We start from the raw sequence: 19,992 nt of genomic DNA on the forward strand, positions 1-19,992 counted from the left end.
ACTATTGCTACTGCTATCTATCGGCCTACCAACATAAGAAAAACACCACACACCACCGCATTACTACTTATATTCCCTATCTACCACTTCTAATATACACCCTTCCCTTCCCCCCCGCCCCCTCCCCGCACCCAGAACTCCCCAAACTCCCCCAAACTCCCCCAAAACACAAAGCAAACCCACCTCCCCCCCCCACCCCACGAACACCAACTACGTACCCCCATACCCAAACAAATCATTAAACTCGCTCCCAAACAGATCACTCTCCTCCAGCGGCTGCCCGCCCCCCATCCCACCATCATCATGCCCCTGCCCCTGCCCCTGCGCCGGCTGCCCCTGCACCCCGCCCACCCCCACAGGGAAGCTCGCCAGAAAGTCGTCAAAGTTCTGCGCGGCCGCCGCGGACTGCATCGGTGCCGGCGGCGCGGCGGCGGCGGGGGTGTCGCTCATCACTATATCCTGCTGCTGCTGCTGCTGCTGCTGCTGTTGCTGTTGTTGTAGTAATAGCTGTTGCTGTTGTTGTTGTTGCTGTAGTAGCTGCTGCTGCTGCTGCTGCAGTAATTGTTTCTGTTTCTGTTGTAGTTGCTGTTGCTGCTGCTTCAACAGCTGCTGCTTCTTTGCCTCCTGTGCTGCCGCCGCCGCCGCTGCAGCTGCGGCCTCGGCCTCGGCCTTTGCGCGCTCGCGCTCGCGCTCCTTGGCTGCCTCGGCTTCGCGCGCTTCTTCGGCGGCGCGCAGGGCGGAGAGGTCCCGGCGGAGGGTGGCTTTGGCTTTTAGCTGGTGCGCGTTAGCCTACCATCCTATCTCTAGGGGTTCGGGTGTCGGGGTCGGGGGAGTGAGGCGCGTGGGGGGTGAGGGGTGAAGAGAAAGGGGAGAGATACGATATCCATCTCCAGCAGATCCAGCGCATACTGGAAGCGCTCGTTACACACGGAGACGGACGTGCGCAGCTGCGCATTGGTGTGGATTACGGCGCGGGGCTGCTGGCGCTGCGGCGTGTTGAAGACGTCGGCTGTTTGGCAGAACTGTTTTCGTGTTAGGGGTTCAATGCGCAGAAGTCAGGAGGAGAGAGGAGAGAGGGGGAGGGGGGGGGGGGAAGGAGGGGCTTACGACGGCGTGCAGCATAGCGGGCAGGATCTGTAGGGGTGTTTGGTGCGATTCCGGGGGCTTGGGGTGTGTTGAGGCGGCGGTGGAGGGCCCGGCGGCGTGCGGGGGCTGCGTCATTCTGATTTGATTTGCGGGGCGGGGCGGGGTGGGGTGGGTGATGTCTGGTGAGGGAGTGATGTGTGGTGAGTGGTGAGTGGTGAGTCGTGAGTCGTGTGTAGTGTTAAAGAGCTCCAGCGACGTGAGCGCGAGAAAGCTTGGTACAGCATGCGGTTAGCTTGGTACACAGTGCATCGGCAGGGTTAGGGGTGTGTGCATGGATAGCTCCCGTTGTGGGGCTTGGCGTGCAGCACATCATTTCCACCAGCAAGGACCAAGCAAGTCTCAATGATGTGTTACTTGACTGGATATATTTATCGCTCCGAGGAGACAAAACCACCTGCGCTGTCTGTGCGACGCAGGAATTAATTATTAGACGATAGACCGGTCTAAATGTATGCCAATCCGCAACAGGTGAGGTTGCAATTGTGGTTGTGGTTGGTGGTGGACCGGTAGGCGCTATGGACACCGGGGAGTACATCTGATTCGAATTCGCTAGTTCATGAGAAGCGAGAAATCACGCAACTGCATACATGTATCAAATTACCGAAAGTACAGGTACTACATGTGCTTCCAGAATCAAAACTACAGGCACTACTATCAAAACCTCTACCTACATACTAGACGAAACACTCGACATCCCCTGGAGTTACGTGCTAAGTAGAACCTACGTCGTGATCGAACCACCAACCAGAGCTCATACCTACATGTACTAACCAACTACAATAGCTACACTACTTGTCGACCTCTATCACCACCTCACTTCCTCCACTTCCACTCCTCCACATCAAAGACCACGAGCACAATCTCCACAATTAAGTGGCGTACAATACCCACCTCACACCCCTGCAATAAGCACCTGGTTCTACAAACAATTTAATTTTCCGGCAGGCCCTCATCAAGCCATCCCACAAGCCATCCTCTGCCCAACCTCCACAACCCCTCGGCCACATACCCTCCATAACCTACATAGCCACCCACCCACATATCACCACCACCACCACCACAACAACAACCACCCCCACACCCGTTCCGCTACACACTTACACTTACCCACAGACTCCCCCGCAACTCAACCGCTTACCTCCCAACTCTGCTCGATGTGCACTCTGCTGCATGCACACACGTTGCCAAGAGCAGAGACCCTGAGTACCCATGCCATGCGTTATGACATAAAACGGTAAACAGGGAAAACAAGCGTCTGTCTGTTCACGTCACCTGCCTGCCTGTATGTCTATCTGTATGTTTACATCACGGCGCCTGGTAGCCAGGGCAGAGTAGAGTGCATGCGCGGAGGGTTATAAAAGCTATAAGTATCAACTTCGTGAATCGATACCTACGTCTGGAGAGCTGTTCCAGGTTTGCTGTTGATTTTTAAATTATTGTAGGTACGTGCTTATATAGCTGACGCTGCAGTAATTTATCGGTGACCGGGAGTTTGTATTATCCGGCCGTTGGATATTAGATTGAGTTATGCTGACGGCATGGTACTAGTCTATAAGCCGTTTATTTGAAAGACAGGGGTGGGATGGATCATTAAAGGGTCCATCCAGGATGACAAACGTTTTTCGAGAAACAACATCTACGTCTAGCTGCAAATGAGAAACGCCTCCAACATAATAAGTACCTCTGGTAAGTAATTTCTCAAAAAATTCCTTTGAGCCATCCAGCGGTAAAAAAAAAATTGTACAACGATCAAATTTGTTCAAACTGTAAAGGAAGTGCCTCGTATAGCTACGTAAGTATATATATATATGTAAATACAATCAGTACCCAATTCCTTGGACAATACTCTCAAATCCCGGTATTCTGCATTCCTCACCGGTCTCTGGCCCCTAGGCCCTCTACCGCCTACAAGTATGCACACCTGTCCCAGGATCCAGCAACCTCTTGATTTCATCACTCGGACTCCTCGCCAACGTGAGCGGCACAGCCCCACAGTTATCTTGAATTCTCGGATCCGCGCCCTTCTCTACCAGCAGCTTAATAACATTCTTCAAATCCCACGGCTCTTCACTAATTGTCAAGCTTGCCGCACAATGCAGCATAGTCTTCCCGCTCTGGTCCCGATAATTCACGTCCACGCCCTTCTGCTGTAGAAAAAGCTCAACCATTTCGGTGTCGTTGTGCATCACCGCCCGCCTGATCCCAGTGTAACCCAGCTCGCGCTGTAGAAATAGATTAGCACCGTGATGGAGAAGAAGCCGGATGGTGGGCTTGTGGTTCCGGGAAATGGCGAGGTAGAGGGCACTCATGTTGCTATAATCCTGTTGGTCGATGTAGGCCCCTTTGGAAAGTAGAAGCTTGATGAGTTCCTCAGCCCTACTGAATGTTGCGTCTCGACCCTCAAGGGCGACCCAGTGTAGGGCAGTGATGCCTTTGTTGTTGGGGATATTGACATCAGTGTCGGCCTCGTCCAGTAGAGCTTTCACAAGTTCGTAGTTCTGGAAGCTCATGGCCTTCGAAAGGGGGGTTACTCCTGCTGCGTCTTGTAGATTCACTCCAGCACCGTTCTTCAAGAGCGTCCTTATTATCACGGGGACTGCCTCGACCTCTGCTACAGAGTGCAAGGCTGTCTCTGCGAGGACTGCTTTGTTCCGAAGATTGACGTCTACGCCTTGAGCTAATAGAAGCAGCAGAAGTGAAATATGTCCCCGTCTAGCAGCCCAGTGTAGGGCGGGCTCACCATCTTTTGGTAGGTGAGCAAGGCGGTGGAAGCGAGAGATAGTTAGATGATAGATGCGGTGAGAGGTGGAAAGGAGATGATAAAAGTCTTGAGGATTTTCTGTGAGATTTTCGGCAACGAGGAGTAGTATTTCGTTGGGGAGGCTGAGGAAGGACATTGTAAAGTTATGTTGTAAGTATATGGATCGTGTTCCTCTGGTAACTATATATATCTGTAGGAGGGCATTAATTCCGAGGGATTAAAACCTCTCAGAAGGACCCGGGTCCAACGGGATTTATAAAGAGGCCATCTACTGAGCGTTTCAAATCTATAGCGCTGAGATATTATTGTTCAATTTAAGTATAACGCCTGTGCCCAGATAGTAGTAGCTGACACGGGTTCCCACGTTCTACAGGGAACGATATAGGTAAATACGTACATATGTACCTCACACCCGCCACCACCCATGAGAATTGGTCGTCTATCCGAGATTAAAGTAAAGCCATTGCTCGGATAGATAGATAGTGCCTCAATGTGTGCTTTTACTCTCCACAAAAAAGAGAACAAGGAGGAACAGGTACATAAATGTATGCTCTGCTCTTCTTGAGACTGCAATGCATCATGTGCATGTGTCACAACGGTGGCGCTCAGCTGCTGCATGAGAGATTGTCATGTGATTGTCCTAATCAATGGTCGGTCAGCTATCGATGCATATAAATTGAGCCACAGTAGCTGATATCAGACGAAAATGTGGGATTGAGCTTTTACTACCTTATGCCCCCTTTAAAAAAGGCAGTTGTGCCCAATATCTATTCTGAATTTGTGCTGCAATAATCCGTAAGTGATAAGATGATGTCTCTCTTCAAGTAAGGGGGCATGGATAAAATATCGATTTCAAAATTACTCATAATCAGAAAAGGGAAAAAAAAGGTGGTGAGACGGCAGAGATTAAAATCCCGCCGAGTTTATGCGAATTTATGCAAAGTCCCACCACCTTCAGAGTAATGTGGGTCGTGGTGCACGAGCTATTGAAGACAACTAGTGACATATAACTCGAGGTCCATCTGCCTTGTAGGGTTACGTCTAGATCTTAGCCTGTTTTGTTAGAGAGGGGAAATTCCTTAATCTTTTAGAGGTGCTCGAAGCAGGTATGCACTATTTTTAGAATACTGCTGAGCACCATCTTGAAACCTTAAAGGCGACAGGTATACCATGAGCTATGTGTGGAGAGACAGAACTTGGCGAGTGACTAGAGCTTTGCTGGATTTGTAATTGTGTCCACATATAACGCATGTACCTTCTGCCCGTACAGTATCACAGAAGTAGATACCTCCCGCGGGGGGGGGATGATGCCTCTTGAGTGATACTGAAAACCCAGGATAGTATCTGGAAAGCATTGGCGTTAGTACGTTGGGTCAATTCCGGGATATTTCCCTATTAGAATACTCATCAGTTACCAGTGTGGAAGCCATGCCTCTAAGAACGTAGTGAAGGCTCTCGAAAGCATCCAATGAAAGAATTCTCACAATCGGTACGCCCCAGCTTGCAGCAATAAAGACAATGAAGGCTTGGCCGGTGTAGAAATACTTTGGAGTGGACGTGGCGAATTGAGGCTGCATGTTGATGTCAAGCTGTTCTCAACTCCATGCACCATGTTTAGCAGATAGAACGGTTGATGCTGTAATAGGAGAGCACATACTCGACTAGTGATTATAGTCCCGGAACCCGGTTGTGAGATGTGTCATTGACGACTGTGGGCACCTTACATACATGTAGGGTCTGGGACGGATCCATCTAATGGCACCATAGTGGCTTGACGGAAGGCCACATAAACCATTGAGTTACGATATCTCAGAGAGCTTTTCAAAGTGCATCCATCCTGCTGTGTATTAACTCTGCTCTCCCGCTCCTACCAAATATTAAATTACGACTTTCCCAAGTGCAGGCTAATTTCGAATATGAGCAATCATTTAGGCTCGCCATATGACGGCATCTGCCTTGCAAGGAAAGGATACTGGCATTATAAGGTTCAACCCGCAGTACCCGACCGGGGGCTCCGCTAAAGGCCTCGCGCATCATATCACCAATGTCGCCTGATTTTTGGCGTGCCGAGCCTCAGATTAAGATCTGAAGATATTAAAAACGCCTTTGTACCACCTTCCGGTCTGGATTGTGCTTTTCATTGGACAAATCGACTGGCAGCTGTAGTAGTGCTGCTAGCTTCGCTGGTGTTACTACGACAGGGTTGATTCAATATGTGACCGAGTGCTGGTTGATGATTCAACTTCCCGGGTTCTATCCTTTGGTGCTCTCGCGATCTTCACTCTTCTGTACTACCCCGATCATGATACATCACTCGCTGCACCTTCGATCATTGACCCTCGATTGATTGATTGATAATTCATTAATTGTGTGATCATTGACCCTCGAGGGGTTTCAAGATGACAGAAAAGATACTTGAATAGCCGCACATTTGATTATTTTAAGCTATGCTATCAAATTAACATCTTTTAACCAACCACGATAGCGGATATCTTGAATGCCATTATTCGACTAGTTGCTATAAATCATTCCCAAAAGCCACTCTAGAGATCTTCTAATCACCAGAGACCAAATCACTCCACAAACACTCCACAAAGCACCTTAAAATACTTCAACTCATCCTGCAAAAATGTCTCTCGAAGATTTCACCACCCCTATGCTCCTCAGGATCGCCTCCGAGGCCAGCACCGACAGCCCCCTCACCAATCTTCTTCTTTTGAAGAATCACGGGGCCTCCGCGCTCCTGTCCCAGATCCTCCAGTATACTGACTTCCTCTCTAACAACAACGTCTCTCCCCTGCTCTGGTCCGTCATGCATCGCTTCCATCCCCTCACCCTACTCTTGCTCGACACCGACAAGAGGATTGATGTCAATGCACAGACCACAGAGGGGCTCACAGCACTACATATGGCAGTTATCTATGGCGATATTGCGATTGTAGAGCTGCTACTGGAGCAGGAGGGGGTGCATGTTAACATTATGGATTTCTATGGGCAAGTGCCGTTGCAGTATGCAGTAACGAAGGATTGGGAGGTGAGTAAGGCGTTAGTGGATATGCTTGCAATGAAGGGGGGTGCGGATATGCGTGAAGCGGGTTTTGGGGGTTTAAGGCTGGGAGATCAGTCGAGGGTGAGCGAGGATGAAAATGATGAACCAATTGATTTGTGGGCGTGTGTTCAACTGGAATGATCGATTGATGCGATCATACCTCGTTTAGACATGTGGAAGGCTAGTTTGGACATGCACCAGTCGGGATGAGGTATGAGGCATAGGTCTCGGGATTGCTCGGCCGGTTATGGTATTTAGGTGGAGCTAGGTTAATAAAATAACTTCTATATCACAGTATTCCCATTTGCTCTCAATAATAGCAGGCATCTCGCTGAAAACATAATTATACCAAGACACTGGTTCTATGGGTTTCAAATGGGGGGCATGTTTGGACCCAGGTTTATTGAGTGCGACTAAACGTTAAGTGTATATTCGGTATGTTCTTTCCTATAAATACATGTACTTCTGTACAAAAGAAAAGGAAACCAGTTTCAAGTAATCATGTAGATCATCTTGCGGTGTAAAAATGTATCACGTAGACAATACAGAAGAGAAATACCAAGAACATATACGCCATCGGGAGATTAAAAAACTGTTACAAAAAGATGTGCCAATCCCATTGCATGATATAAGATGTGAAGTTAAAGTACTTTTCTAACTAAGTGCAATCTAGTGCAAAAAGCGTCCGGTGGACGAGGGAGATATGGCGCGTGAACTATCCAGAAACTCGCGTGGGGGAGTGGTTTGAGCTCTCCCATGGGGTGAATTGCTTTGGTCGTTTGAAAACTGGCTGGATGATCGAACAGATAACGACGACCTAGGTGTGGATTGATATTCACGAGAATCCACGGGCCTAACTGAGGTAGGAACTATTTGGACAGATGAAGAAGATCTGGGCGTGGACGGACGTTGAGGAGGGCCCATAATTCCTATCGAGGAAGATGCACTTGAGGGTGACGGAGAGGCATTCCTCATGTATGCACGCGGATGAGAGCCGATTGCCTTAACTGGAGAAAGAATGTTTTTGGAATTTTTAATTCCATACAGTTCAGTATTGGTAGACGAAGAAGTCTCGCTTATTTTGGTGGCGCGTGAGTAAGCGATAATAGGCCTTTCTTCTCTGGACTCTGCGTTTATAGATGTATCCTGGGCCTGGGATGAAGATTCGCCTAGAGCAGATGGCTGGTCTTCAGAAGATTTGGCTTGGGCCTCAGCTGACCGGCTATCTTGTTTTTTGAGCTGATATTTGAAGGGATTAATATAAGGCGAAGGAGAGGATTTGGTTTTATCCCCCCCGACCCCACGTCGTGTATTCAACGCGATACGGTTTAAGGGGGATGGTGGGACGTAATCATCATCTTCTTCTTCCGTTTCCTTCTTATGAGTGCTCCAGTATGGAGAATAGACTGAGAGAGAACATGTGATGGAATCTTTCGCCTCCGCCTCATTCTCATCTTCTTCGTCTTCCTCCTCGCTGTTATCGTTTACGTCCTCTTCCTCATCTTCTTCCTCGTCTTTATCCTCTTGATCTTCCTCATCCTCTTCATCTTCCTCTCCCCCTTGCTCTCGCTCTTCGTTCTTAGAGGTGGGTGGGGTGGATCTGTCCCTAGTTTCTGTGATTTTGAAGACCTTTGAGGCTACCGATGCGCGAGTGCTCCTCAATTTAGCAATCTGTCTTTCTCTCTCCAATGCGATGAGAGCGGGGGCACGAAGTGCAGGAGTGATCTTTGTTTTGGTAGCCGCAATCTTGGTGCAGCCAATCTCGGTGTACAGCGGGATACCTTGTTGTTTACGGCGGGAAATCTGTGCCTTGGTGGGAAGTATATAATTCCAGGGTCTGACGGTTATAGTTTGCTCAGTGACACCCTTTTTGATATTCTTTCTGATTTTCGCGAATATTTCTTGAAGACGCTCTTCGGAGATATGTGGGGTATGTACGCATGGCTCAGCTGATGTTCTTATTAGTTATATTCTATACATAGTAGAGGGAGGAGAAAGGGGAGAAAGTCAGGAGGAAAAAGAGGAGTAGGATGGCAGTAATATTTACCTTGGTACTTGCGGCCGATGGTAATATCGTAGTCTACGCCTTGACCCTTTGGGATCTCTAAAACACCATTAATCCCAGAGAAAACATGCTGGTATGAGCAAAATCCACTTACTTCGACCTGCAGTAACCCTTTTGGCTACAGTAATACTTTGTGTAGCAGTAATTTTACGTTTTTTGGTCCTGGCAAGGCCACCGCCATCATCATCATCATCATCATCATCATCATCATCATCGTCGTCGTCGTCGTCGTCTCTGCCATCATCCTCAGAGTCACTCTCGGGTGGCCTTGGTTCATTAATGGCGGGATTGAACACAGGCGAGGGGGGTGGGTTCTTCTTCCTCCTTGTCCGCTTCCTCTTGGGGGCAATCCCCTCCTCCTCCCCCTCTACCTCCTCCTCCTTCTCTGTTGAGCTTGGTGAAACGACCATTGTTACGGCCTTCTTAGAGGCAATCCTCTTTGAGGAAATCTTTTTGGGGGCGGTATCTTTAGGGGAAGAGAGCTTGGCCGTGGGAGTAGGTGTTGCATTTGGCTTCCTTTCGCGCAAGCTATATTTGCTTCTGGGTGTGGGGATCATCTTGATGGTTAATTTAGGGGATAGTGCTAAAAGAAAAAGTGTGATGAAAATGGGAGAGGATGATATTCTTGTGGAAAGACGTCAGGGAGAAGGGGAACCAGATATTTGAATGGATGATGTGAAGAAATGGTTTCGGACCTACGGTGAGCAGCAAGCCGCTCGTAGGGATAGGTACGAGACCAGGTTCCAAAGGGTGTTGTGCTAGGGGAAATACTGTGAAGTATCGATGATGGTGGAAACTGTGTGAAAGAGTAAGAGAAAAAGGTTTTGGGGGGTGGCTCCAATAGAACGGGTGATTGCATCACACAAGATCACTCGGTTTAACTATCTGGTCACAGAACAACATAGACGGTGGTAAAATACTCGTTAATAGCAGTGGCGATAATACATGTAATCAGTTAATAGCAGTAGCAATAAATAATCAGCTAACAACGATAATTGCGACAGCAATAGTCCTTAAGCTATATTTATAAGATTGTAGTCTAGATAATCATTACTCGCAAGTTTAAGCAATCGGATGTTGTTGCAACCAAATTCCTACACAACTTAAAAATAACGAGGACTTAACAAGCGAGTACAAGACAGAGCAGAATACTAATAGATAGTACATAAAAGCAGAGTCCACTAGATTCCACTTGTATCTATTTTCACGGACTACCGAGTACGTGTGTTTAACGATTGGGTACTTTCTACTTTCTAGCATGCTTAGTTGGTAGCTATAGAATTAACAATATCTCTAGTGAGTTTTCATGTAGACTTGTCACTTCTCATAATTTAGATTAATCAAAATATGAGTCAAAACCTAAGTATCGTGTTGAGACACCTTGTTCCTAACTACAAGTATTAATACTACTATATTGTCACTGGTAGGCCAGCGTAGTCCACGAGACTGGCTACTTGAGGAGGCTCGAGCCTCTGCTCAATGATCGATGGAACTAAGTTTTATGCTGCTAGGCGTATATGGAGTTTATAGGGGACGTACTGGCACATGCAGATACGCAATAGCTTATGTACTACATTGATGAAAAGACAATCAAACTAGCGTTTTAACGGAGAAAGGGCTTCTAATAGCTAAAATCCTCTATATCGTCACATAAACCATTATATCCCACCTAAAGTTTATATGTTAGCCCTAACCGAGTCGGGCTCTCTGGAGGAGATGGCTCGCCCTAGACGAACTAAATTTATAAAAGCTCGGACCACTCATGTTCCCCCTCTCGGTGAACGCAATAACACTAATACTTGTCGTAGGACCAGGTTCAAGAGCTCTCAAACCGTGGTTATTCCGTTCGCAAATCTTCGATCTTACACCAACTCTATACTTCCTTTCAATAAATATTAAAAAAATTCTAGGACCATTCAACCTATCCAGTTGACATGATTTTCTCATCAGCAGGATATAGATCAACGAGTGATGTTTCATGATGCAATAACCCTCATGATTATGGCCTATTGGTTTGAGGTTCAAAACATCTTGTTTCGTGTTTTTTTACACGCTACTTTACGGTATCATGAACTACAACCCATGACGTGCTCGATTCTGTTCGAGCAATCCAGAAAACATAATGGTGTTTACACCTTTAACGCAAAAGGATATCCAGAATCAAAGCATGACCATACCAATCCCACTGCCATTCTCTTCGTCGATGTTATTCTTCTCATCAATTCCGCCCTTAATGAATGGTGTCTTCCAGTTGAAAAGGTAATAGTGTAAGGATCCATCACCAGGGCCAAACTTCTGTTCCGTGAGGAAAAGCGAGTTATCAAGGAGTGACAACGCGTTGAAGACGTGGAAATTGAGCCTCTTCGCGAGGATAAGAGCGTCATTTACCAACGCATTGAGTCGGACCTTTAGCTCCTTCTTCATATCTGGAGAACCGCTGAAGGCAGTCTCAGAGGCGTAATAGAAAAGATAGGCAGCACGGATAGTGGTATTCTTTTTCAAGGCTGTGGATTCGAGGGAGTAAAATGAAAAGAAGTCGGTTATTTTTCCATCCGTCTATTGGGAATTAGTGGCTATTTGCATGAATTTTAGTGCGTAGGGGAAACGTACCTCCACAACGTAACACCAAATAACCCTATCCTCAGGCTTGCTTTCCTCGTTGAATAACCAATGTTTAATTTCTGCTTTGTCGAATTTTGGCGCCAAATCAAATCTCGCCAGGTATCTCTCTAGTAATCCATGGACTGCATCCAAGTCTTTTAACTCCATTTCTCTTAATCCAGGCATTGCTGTGTTCGTTGGCAGCGAATATTTAGAAACCTGCCTCGCTTTTGTGCTCTTTGCCGGTAGCGGTGAGAAGCCAACATCATAGAGCTTGAGCCAATCCAAACTGCGGTGATAATATCTACATGTGGAAATAGGCTTTGGTAGCACAACTCCAGCTGTGTAGATGGCGTTCCAGATCTCCAGCAGATTACATCTTCGGGTGATTTCTTTAATAAGTACGGGTGCGAGACGTTTGGCGCGTAGTTTTTTGTGAATACAGAGGAAGTTGATCTCAGAGCATTTTAGGTCGTTGTCGCGAACCTTCAAAGTGACCGGTATACCTGAAATAAAGGCGACGAGCTTCTTTGTCGCAGCAACACGGACACCGACATGCCAAGACGGGACCCAATCAGGTGATTTAAGGGCCCAGTTGATGAAAGATGCAGAGTAGTTAAAGCGGAACATGGCATCATTGTCTTCGACATAGTGATTGGTAAGGAGTTCGTAGACTTCATTGATCTGATTGTTGTAGGGTTAATAAAAGTACGAGATGAGATTCTCAAAGTAATTTACCTGTTTCTCATCGTTCAGATCCATGGTATCCCATTCGAATCCATCAACAAGCTCAGCGCCTGTTGTTGGTACGTCCTCAAGCTTCTGCACTCGCACCGGCCCATCTGGCTTCTGAGACTCAGGTTCATCTTCCATTCGTAGAGAGATTAGTTCTTAATTCAACCCATGGCACATAACTCCAGGAACATACCAAATCTCGAAACTGGTTGCGTAGCCCAGAACTTGTACGACGCCATATCTTTCTGGTTTTTCCCTCCCGGTGCCTATGTTTTATTTCTATCAGTTTCAGTCCTTTCATAACCGTAATCATTGACGGCAATAGTGAAGCTAACCATTCCTGTCAATAAGTCCTCCAGTTTCAGCCTGCTCAACATCTCCTGTATCTTCTTTGGATCCATCCCTTGAGTTTCTGCAGCTAAGCTGGGGTTGTTCTTCAGAATTTTTTGAACCATTCCAGAGCCCATATCGCTACTTCCCCCAGTTTCTGCTGCTTCCAAAGCTTCGGACTCGGCATCGTTACTAGCTGCTGCCTTTTTGACCTTCTTCCCCCCCTTCTTCTTCTTTTTCTTGCTAGCGCCGGTTTGTGTAGTATCGGCGTTGGCTTCTTCGACAACTTCTTCAGTGTCGGTGTGAACGTCTTCCGTTATAGGCTCGGTTATCTTGGATTCTTCAGACATCGTTATGGTCGCGTTGTGGTGATGGGGCCTTGATTCAAGTGTGGGGCAGCAAAATGGAGGGGTTGTGTGGCTTCAGAGCCTCGCTCGCCTAGGTTTAGGGTTCTCAGGATAAGGTTATTGTTTCGTTACTAGCGTAGTACGGTGGTAGCAGCCTAGTCATGTGATTCAGTTTGATAGCGGGTGATATTCCATGATGTTATTAATTATACGTCTACCGGAAGGGCATTGAAATTTCAAACATGATTTCAGGGTACTCCATTGTAGTAACAGTTAGTAGAATTTGACCACGAATTACATGTAATAAGTACGCAAACTTCTTGAATTGTGACAGTCCGCTGAGTCGAATTACTGTGGTACAACCACTACACACCTGAAAAAGTCGTATTACCACGACTGGAAGAACATTGCGTGTAATTAAAGCTCAAGTGGGTTTAATTTTGTATGTAAACAAGTCCGCAACTACATGTAAGTACATGTAGCTTGACCACACAAGCTTCATTCAATGCACATGGCACACGGGAGAATGTCGATCACGCATTAATATTTGTTCGGAGCCCACAAAGGCCCTTTACAATTGCCCAATTACATTACTACTAAACTTCTTAACTTATCGGTCTTAAGGATATATTGCCTAAATAGCAAACAGGCCACGGGTCCTCCAAACTTCCAATTTCTACACTAAACGGCAGAGTCTCTGATTAAATTCCCGGGTTCAGAGTCTTGGCACACATATCAAATTACCTAACATCTCTTTTGATTGATGCCTAGCATCGCCTCTCAGGAATCAATCGACAGATCTAAGAACACGATGCTAAGAGAGCGTGATGTCAAACAGCCTATTTCGCAAAAAATGGAAGAAAGGGAGGCCGCGCCATAGACAATCCGATCGAGCATTCCAATCTCCCGAGGGTTCATGACCACTCGCATACACTCCCGCAACATCAGTGTTCCCCTTCCACCCAGAATAATGGAGGATCGAATCATGTGTTGTTTATCCTAGGGTGACATCATGGAAATACTGTGAAACAAGTACCGCAGGAAATTGACTAAGTAGGTGTTTCTTATCGATTTCAAACACTCGAGTCTCAAACAAACACACAAAGTGTTTCGAATAGTAAGTGCTAACTCACGGACAGGCTCATCCATGAACACATCCTTGATGCAGTTTACCTGGAACGACAGTGGAATAATCCTCAGCTGGGGCTCCAAAATTCTACTTAGGATATTTAACCGAATTGAAACCCAAACATCTTCCCCAGCTCGGGAACTTGCCGAAGAACCTTGACGTGGAATATCTGCTGGCAGACCTTAAAGGTAAGACCTTGTACGTAGAACATGTATGTAGTCAACGCCTGTTAATTAGTGGGGAGTCATAACGTGTTGACTGAAGGCTTCCCAACCCAGCAGAGGGTTCGAACCCGGGGAATAACCCGGCGATCATAAGGGTCCCTGCATCCCGGTCATTCCCGGAATCTAATGAGTCTACAATGTACGATCTAACGTCTCCATCACCCGCAGGGCAACATGCATACATGTGACTAGCCAGACCATGAAAGACAACACTGAGACTACACGTCATTAATAAAGCACTATTCCTGCTGTCTCTCTGAGCTTTTCTTTGCAATACTTTGCTGTGAATAGCAGAAAAAGTAAGCCCCGGATGTCCCACCCTCTACCTATCATTAGCAATACCCCCCATGTCCCATGCTTCCACTAAAATGAGACATTTGTTCGGAAATACAGCCACTCCCGAGCCTGAGAAAAACAACACATGTCAGAACCTCACAATCTTCACTTACAACCAAATAAACCTGGCAAGAACTGGTATATATCCTTGTTAAAATCATAGAAGTGTTAAAGGACCCCTCTCTACCAAGGAAAGGAAAACAAGAAACTTAGAGAGCACCCCCCCCCCCCCCCCAGAGAAAGCGAGAATAAACTAAAAAGACATATGTATCTGTGCCTGACGGCAGAAAAAAATAAAAAGAATCCTTACAAAGGAAACCGTCCTCAATTTCCCTAGGAAAAAAAACGATGTGAAATATGTATAACAGAAAACTGGAGGTCCTGCTCTCAAGTAGACTTCACCCTCCTCAAGAGCGGCACGCGGTCCCTCCAGGGAAAACCAAATGAGAGAAAGATAAAAGGAAAAATACAGAAAGATAGACATAAAAAATGGTTTTGGCGGTATTGGTCCGTACTGTTCTCGATCTAGATCTCTAGATATATTTCTAGATACCCTCGATTGGTATCTGACTATTGGAAATCCCTTTCCATCGTCTCCTGATAGATTGCTCCTACAAATGAAAGAAAAACCCAGCTCAATTACAACCGGTAATCAGAGGAAATTGAAGAAAAGTAAAAAAAGAAAAAGAAAAAAAAAAGTCGTTAAAAATGCTCACAAAGGCCAAAAAATAATTGTTGAAAAACCCCCCCTCCCCAGCTCCAACGAAATTCATTAACACGCCTATCGTGTGCGGCCTTTCCTCTGCAGCCAATCACCTAGCATGCCATCCAACCGCTAGAGAAAAATTAAGAAAATCAGCATCGAATTACCAACAGCAAACCTTAAGGTGTTTTAGGGGAAGAAAATCGGAGGAGGTAAAAGAGAGGTAAAAGAAAGTAGGAGGAATATAAACATACCTTGGTGATATCGGCCAGTTTGGTGCTGGACTCCTGAAAGATGGGACCAATGTCAGGATGGTCTTTCCTTACTACGCCGGCACCGCTCTTGTCTTGTTGAACAACAATCAACATATCTCGGACATCATTGTCATCCTCAAAATATGTGCGTAGTGACCAATCGCTCCACGTCCGCGTGATCGCGCCGTCTTCGTGTGCAATGACTGGTGAAGGGGAGTCAGCCTCGCTGAGCCTCTCGATAATCTCTGGTGGCGATTCGATAGGTGACGAGGATGTGTCGTCGCTGCTTGAGGCATCAGTGAGATCATGGCGGTCAGAAGCGTCATGGTAAGAAATGTGTTCTGGTGAATCTGAAAGACGCTCAACAGGCGAGGATGATTGTTCGGGTGATTGGTTTCCATCGGCGCGGAAAGGTTTGTAAGCGCTTCTCTCGTAGGCCGGTTTTGTGGCACTTTCGGCTTGAGGGCTGCGAGTCTGGGGCGATTGAAGCAGGGGTTCTAGGTTTTGTGTCTGTATCGGGGCGGTTGTGATCTTCTGTTGTGGGGGACCTCTTTCCGTCTCGCTGCTGTGTGACGATTGCGACAGTGACCGCTTGTCCGGTGAGTACACAGCTGTAGGTTTCGAACCGGAACCCGAACGTTGCATTTCAAGCGATTGCTTCTGCTGCGCGGTTGGTCCATGAACTGCAACTTCCTCCTTGGCTTCGGTATCTGATTCCACCTTGCGGATAGTTGAAGTGGGACCGGAAACAGCAGGCTTCTGCTGTGTTTCCCGGTGTTGTTGTTGCTGTTGCTGTTGCTGTTGTTCTCGTTGTTCCCGGATCTCCCGCTCTCGTTCCCTCTGTTGCTGTTGCTGTTGTTGCTGCTGTTGTTGCTGCTGCTGTTGCTGCTGCTGCTGCTGCTGAGCTTGTGTTTGAGCTTGTGCCTGTGTTTGAGCCTGTTGTTCTGATTGCTTCCCCTTCCGTACATCAATCTGGCTATCTTCCGATTCTCTGGAGCTGATACTAGATTGCTTGTCGTTCCCGGTCTGAAGCCAATCTTCCAAATCGTCCTGATCGTTCTTCCCTTTTCTATGACGCCTTTTGAATAAACCACCAAGGACACCCTTCTTTCCTTTTTTACCATCCTTGCCCCTTGGTTCTGGTGACAGAATCCCATCGCCCCTTGGTTTGTCCTTATCCAGAGAACCCCGTCCCTTGATTGACGTTGTGGTCGCATCTCCATCATCCCTCAGCAAGTTTGGTGTGAGAGTAATCTTCTTTGTCTCCACCTTATCATCACTGAAAACAGCCGAATCCGGATGTCTTAGTGATGATGCTGCTTGGTTGACCCGCAGTTTACTCTCTTCAACGGTGCTCTTTGAATCCTTTGCTTTTTCGTCCAGCGAAGCAGTAGGTTTCACAGTGCGCGCCCCAGCTTCAGTGGCCCCTCCCTCATTCTCCTGAGCTGCTATCTCCTCCTCATTTGAATCGTAACCCTCTCCCTCTTCTTCGTCGGTGGTATACTCGTACTCTGAGGCTTCGACGTATGTTGGGGGCGCGAAGGCTACTGCTTTCGCATTGCGTCGGCGCATAGCTTTCTTGAGCGGATTTTTCGATTTCTCACTCGTGTTGTCGCTGAGCATGTTGGAGGCCAGGTCGATATTGCGATGCTTGTTCAGCCTTGCTAATCGCTCCGTAGGTGTCTCAATATGTTCCGCTGGTAGATACCCTAGAGAGAACCCGACATCAGCTGAACACCTCTATCGCGCGAATGGTTGCGCATAGAGCAGCGGTAGCAATTGAAACGTACCTATTGAACCATCCCGAAGAATCTTGACTAACCACCAATATGAATTGCTGTCGTCGAGAAGCTGCATATGCTCTCCCTTGGTAGCATTCGCTTGACCCTCCACACTCGCTTGGAATGTATGCAAAGCATATACCATATCAAGGTCGATATCGTCTATTCCAGCCAACCCAATCCATTAGCCGACCACCCCACCCAAATCCAGGACACCACCACAGCCTTGCGCAGAAAATACACACCATCGGCGATACTGGGACTGCTGCTCATTCGATCCCCCATATCATCGTCGTCATCGTACCCGCCCTCATCCCCTGTGAGGCTCTCTGATCCAGCAAGGTCCCTGTCCACCTCATCCTCCTCCTGTAAAGTACCAGCTTTTTCCTCCTCCTCCGCGCTTCTCAATGTATTACTCTGGTGGGGTGCGAATCCCTGTGCATCCCTTTGTTCGTCTGGGGCATTGGTGTGATCCGCGGCTGAGGCCTTTTCACGAGGTTGTAGATCGAGCGTGTCTGTGGGTGATAAGAATCGTTTAGCGGCGTTTACAAAGGAAACCATTGCTCTTCCTCGAGAAACAGCAGGCGGTGAACGCTGCCGAGATCGCTTGTAAGGCGAAGACGAAGTGAGATGGGTGGGATGGGGCTGCCGACATGCGGTCATAGTAGAGGAAGGAGGAGCTCTGCTCGCTCTTCGAATGCTCATGGTAAAGATAAAGAATGGAGAAGGGAATAGAGAAGGAAAGGGTCAAATTGAGAGAGACGACGGACTTACCAGCTCGTACAATCTGAGGTCGGGTCATGGCTCACACAGAAGGTGGGGGAAAGGCTGTGAATATAATATGGATATGGCCGAGTGCAAGAAAGTAGTAAAGTCCGAATGTATGTAATGTATGTAAAGCACGTTATGCACCACCCTCGAATCAAAAAAGCAGAGTAAATAATAAGAATAGAATGTTGAATATGGAATCAAAAACGGGCCCAATAGCTACAGGTACCAGAACACAGTGCGAATGGGAATGTGAAAAGATCGGAAGAATCTCATGTGCTGTTCGGCAGGCAGCAAGAGCAAGGACAACGTTCGTGGTGCACGCGTGACGAGGCTGTCTATAGCACTGGCTGGCTAGTTGGCTACTACTTGAATTATTTGGAAGAGATCTAGGGGAAGGGGGGTAATGGTGTTTTTTTTGTTTTTTTTGTTTTTTATGGGGGTGAATAAGAGCCAGGGTAAGAAGCCGAGTCAAGAAACGAATGCGTGTATCCTGCCTGCCTGGCCTGGCTGGCTATAGATGCGAGTGGTTGCGTGTGAGGCGTGAAGGGGGGCGTGGTAGTGGTAGGGTAAGGTTGTGTATTCCTCGCTCCCTCGATGATGTCCAGGCAGGGTTGAATAGGCCGTGGAGGGGGGTGTAAAGAGGGTTGGAGGGGGGTGCGCGTATGTGTGGACGAACGAGGGTATGATAATCGGTCCAGTGGGGATACAGACCTCACCGTTCACTGAAGCAGGAGTCGATGGACTGGGACAGACAGAGAGAGTAGACGAAACAGAGGTGAGGTGAAAGTGAGGCGGGTAAAGCAAAGCAGCGGAGCACCAAGAAAGCAACCAAAGCAAAAACCCCCGAATTGAGTGAGAGCTAAAAAAGAAAAAGCCACCCCTTACCCAAATAGATGGCCTTATTTAGGGGTGGTCAGGGCGAGCGAGCAGTTGTATGGTGAGTGAGAGCTGAGAGATGCAGCAGGAGACCCATGTCAATGCAGCGCATAGCAACTAACCCAGGAACACTAAGCATCGTGTAGAGTAGAGCGTAGATACTTTGAGCAATTGCTACTCTAGTTAGATCATAGAGCGCAGTTAAAGCGAGATATGTACAGCCAAAGTCCCCCCAACCAGGTGAGAATCAGCAATCAACAACCAACCCAAGGAAAGAATTTACCACTCGGCAAAAAAAAAAAAAGGATGTGTGGGAGTTGCAAGACATCTTTACAACCTTTACCTTACCCCGGACCTCACCGGTAAACAACCGAACGAACGAAATAATCTCCAGAGCTCCCTCAAAAGTTTGAATTCGGTCTATGGACAACACCCGACGATCGTCCGCCAGTAAAAACAGACAGAACGCTCCCGTCAGAGTCGAACCGTTACCCGTATTTTTAGAGACACCCGCGGACATATCATCGCTGACTCTTGGTTCCTTTTCTATGTCTGCACTCTATCGTCATCTAATGGCCCACTTGGATTAGGAATGTCGGTATTTTTGGTTATCTATTCGCCACCCGATAGCAGGAATGCAGGGACGAAGCGAGTCCTAAAGTGAGGGGAAAGGTTAAGTCCATTGCAAAAAGAAACAAGGAGAGGCAGGGCAGCAAGACTTGCAGAATTGAAGAAGAATTCGCCATAGAGCGTTAACGTGGTCACTGTTGTGTCGCTTGTGTGGGAAACCTACCGTAGATTCCTTCTTGCAATTGTCTCTCCCGACGGCGGCGGCAGCGGCTTAGCATGGTCCATTATGTAGGGCATGATTCCGCCATCCTCTC

General features: G+C 47.3%; 6 protein-coding genes across 6 annotated transcripts; 1 reads left to right on the forward strand and 5 right to left on the reverse strand.

Annotated features, from left to right (window-relative positions):
* Window positions 1-210: 210 nt before the first annotated feature.
* H6S33_008478 (uncharacterized protein) lies at window positions 211-1,221 on the reverse strand (the record flags this gene model as incomplete). The annotated part of the gene is made up of 3 exons (XM_044839830.1): window positions 211-774; window positions 879-1,022; window positions 1,108-1,221. The coding sequence occupies 3 exons, from the start codon at window positions 1,219-1,221 to the stop codon at window positions 211-213; spliced, it is 822 nt and encodes a 273-aa protein (XP_044688023.1).
* Window positions 1,222-3,044: 1,823 nt separating this feature from the next.
* On the reverse strand, window positions 3,045-4,043 carry H6S33_008479 (uncharacterized protein; the record flags this gene model as incomplete). Its single annotated transcript, XM_044839832.1, has 1 exon — window positions 3,045-4,043. One exon carries the CDS (start codon window positions 4,041-4,043, stop codon window positions 3,045-3,047), a length of 999 nt encoding a protein of 332 aa, XP_044688024.1.
* Window positions 4,044-6,536: 2,493 nt separating this feature from the next.
* On the forward strand, window positions 6,537-7,097 carry H6S33_008480 (uncharacterized protein; the record flags this gene model as incomplete). The annotated part of the gene is made up of 1 exon (XM_044839833.1): window positions 6,537-7,097. The coding sequence occupies one exon, from the start codon at window positions 6,537-6,539 to the stop codon at window positions 7,095-7,097; it is 561 nt and encodes a 186-aa protein (XP_044688025.1).
* A 528-nt stretch (window positions 7,098-7,625) lies between these two features.
* H6S33_008481 (uncharacterized protein) lies at window positions 7,626-9,578 on the reverse strand (the record flags this gene model as incomplete). The annotated part of the gene is made up of 3 exons (XM_044839834.1): window positions 7,626-8,905; window positions 9,004-9,060; window positions 9,116-9,578. The coding sequence occupies 3 exons, from the start codon at window positions 9,576-9,578 to the stop codon at window positions 7,626-7,628; spliced, it is 1,800 nt and encodes a 599-aa protein (XP_044688026.1).
* A 1,603-nt stretch (window positions 9,579-11,181) lies between these two features.
* H6S33_008482 (uncharacterized protein) lies at window positions 11,182-13,037 on the reverse strand (the record flags this gene model as incomplete). The annotated part of the gene is made up of 5 exons (XM_044839835.1): window positions 11,182-11,577; window positions 11,632-12,306; window positions 12,361-12,488; window positions 12,551-12,623; window positions 12,693-13,037. The coding sequence occupies 5 exons, from the start codon at window positions 13,035-13,037 to the stop codon at window positions 11,182-11,184; spliced, it is 1,617 nt and encodes a 538-aa protein (XP_044688027.1).
* A 2,467-nt stretch (window positions 13,038-15,504) lies between these two features.
* Window positions 15,505-18,022, reverse strand: H6S33_008483 (uncharacterized protein; the record flags this gene model as incomplete). The annotated part of the gene is made up of 4 exons (XM_044839836.1): window positions 15,505-15,558; window positions 15,681-17,389; window positions 17,471-17,623; window positions 17,707-18,022. 4 exons carry the CDS (start codon window positions 18,020-18,022, stop codon window positions 15,505-15,507), a joined length of 2,232 nt encoding a protein of 743 aa, XP_044688028.1.
* Window positions 18,023-19,992: the final 1,970 nt, after the last annotated feature.

Source organism: Morchella sextelata (assembly GCF_020137385.1).
Source record: "Morchella sextelata strain SCLS chromosome Unknown scls_26, whole genome shotgun sequence".
NCBI classification, from domain to species: domain Eukaryota; kingdom Fungi; phylum Ascomycota; class Pezizomycetes; order Pezizales; family Morchellaceae; genus Morchella; species Morchella sextelata.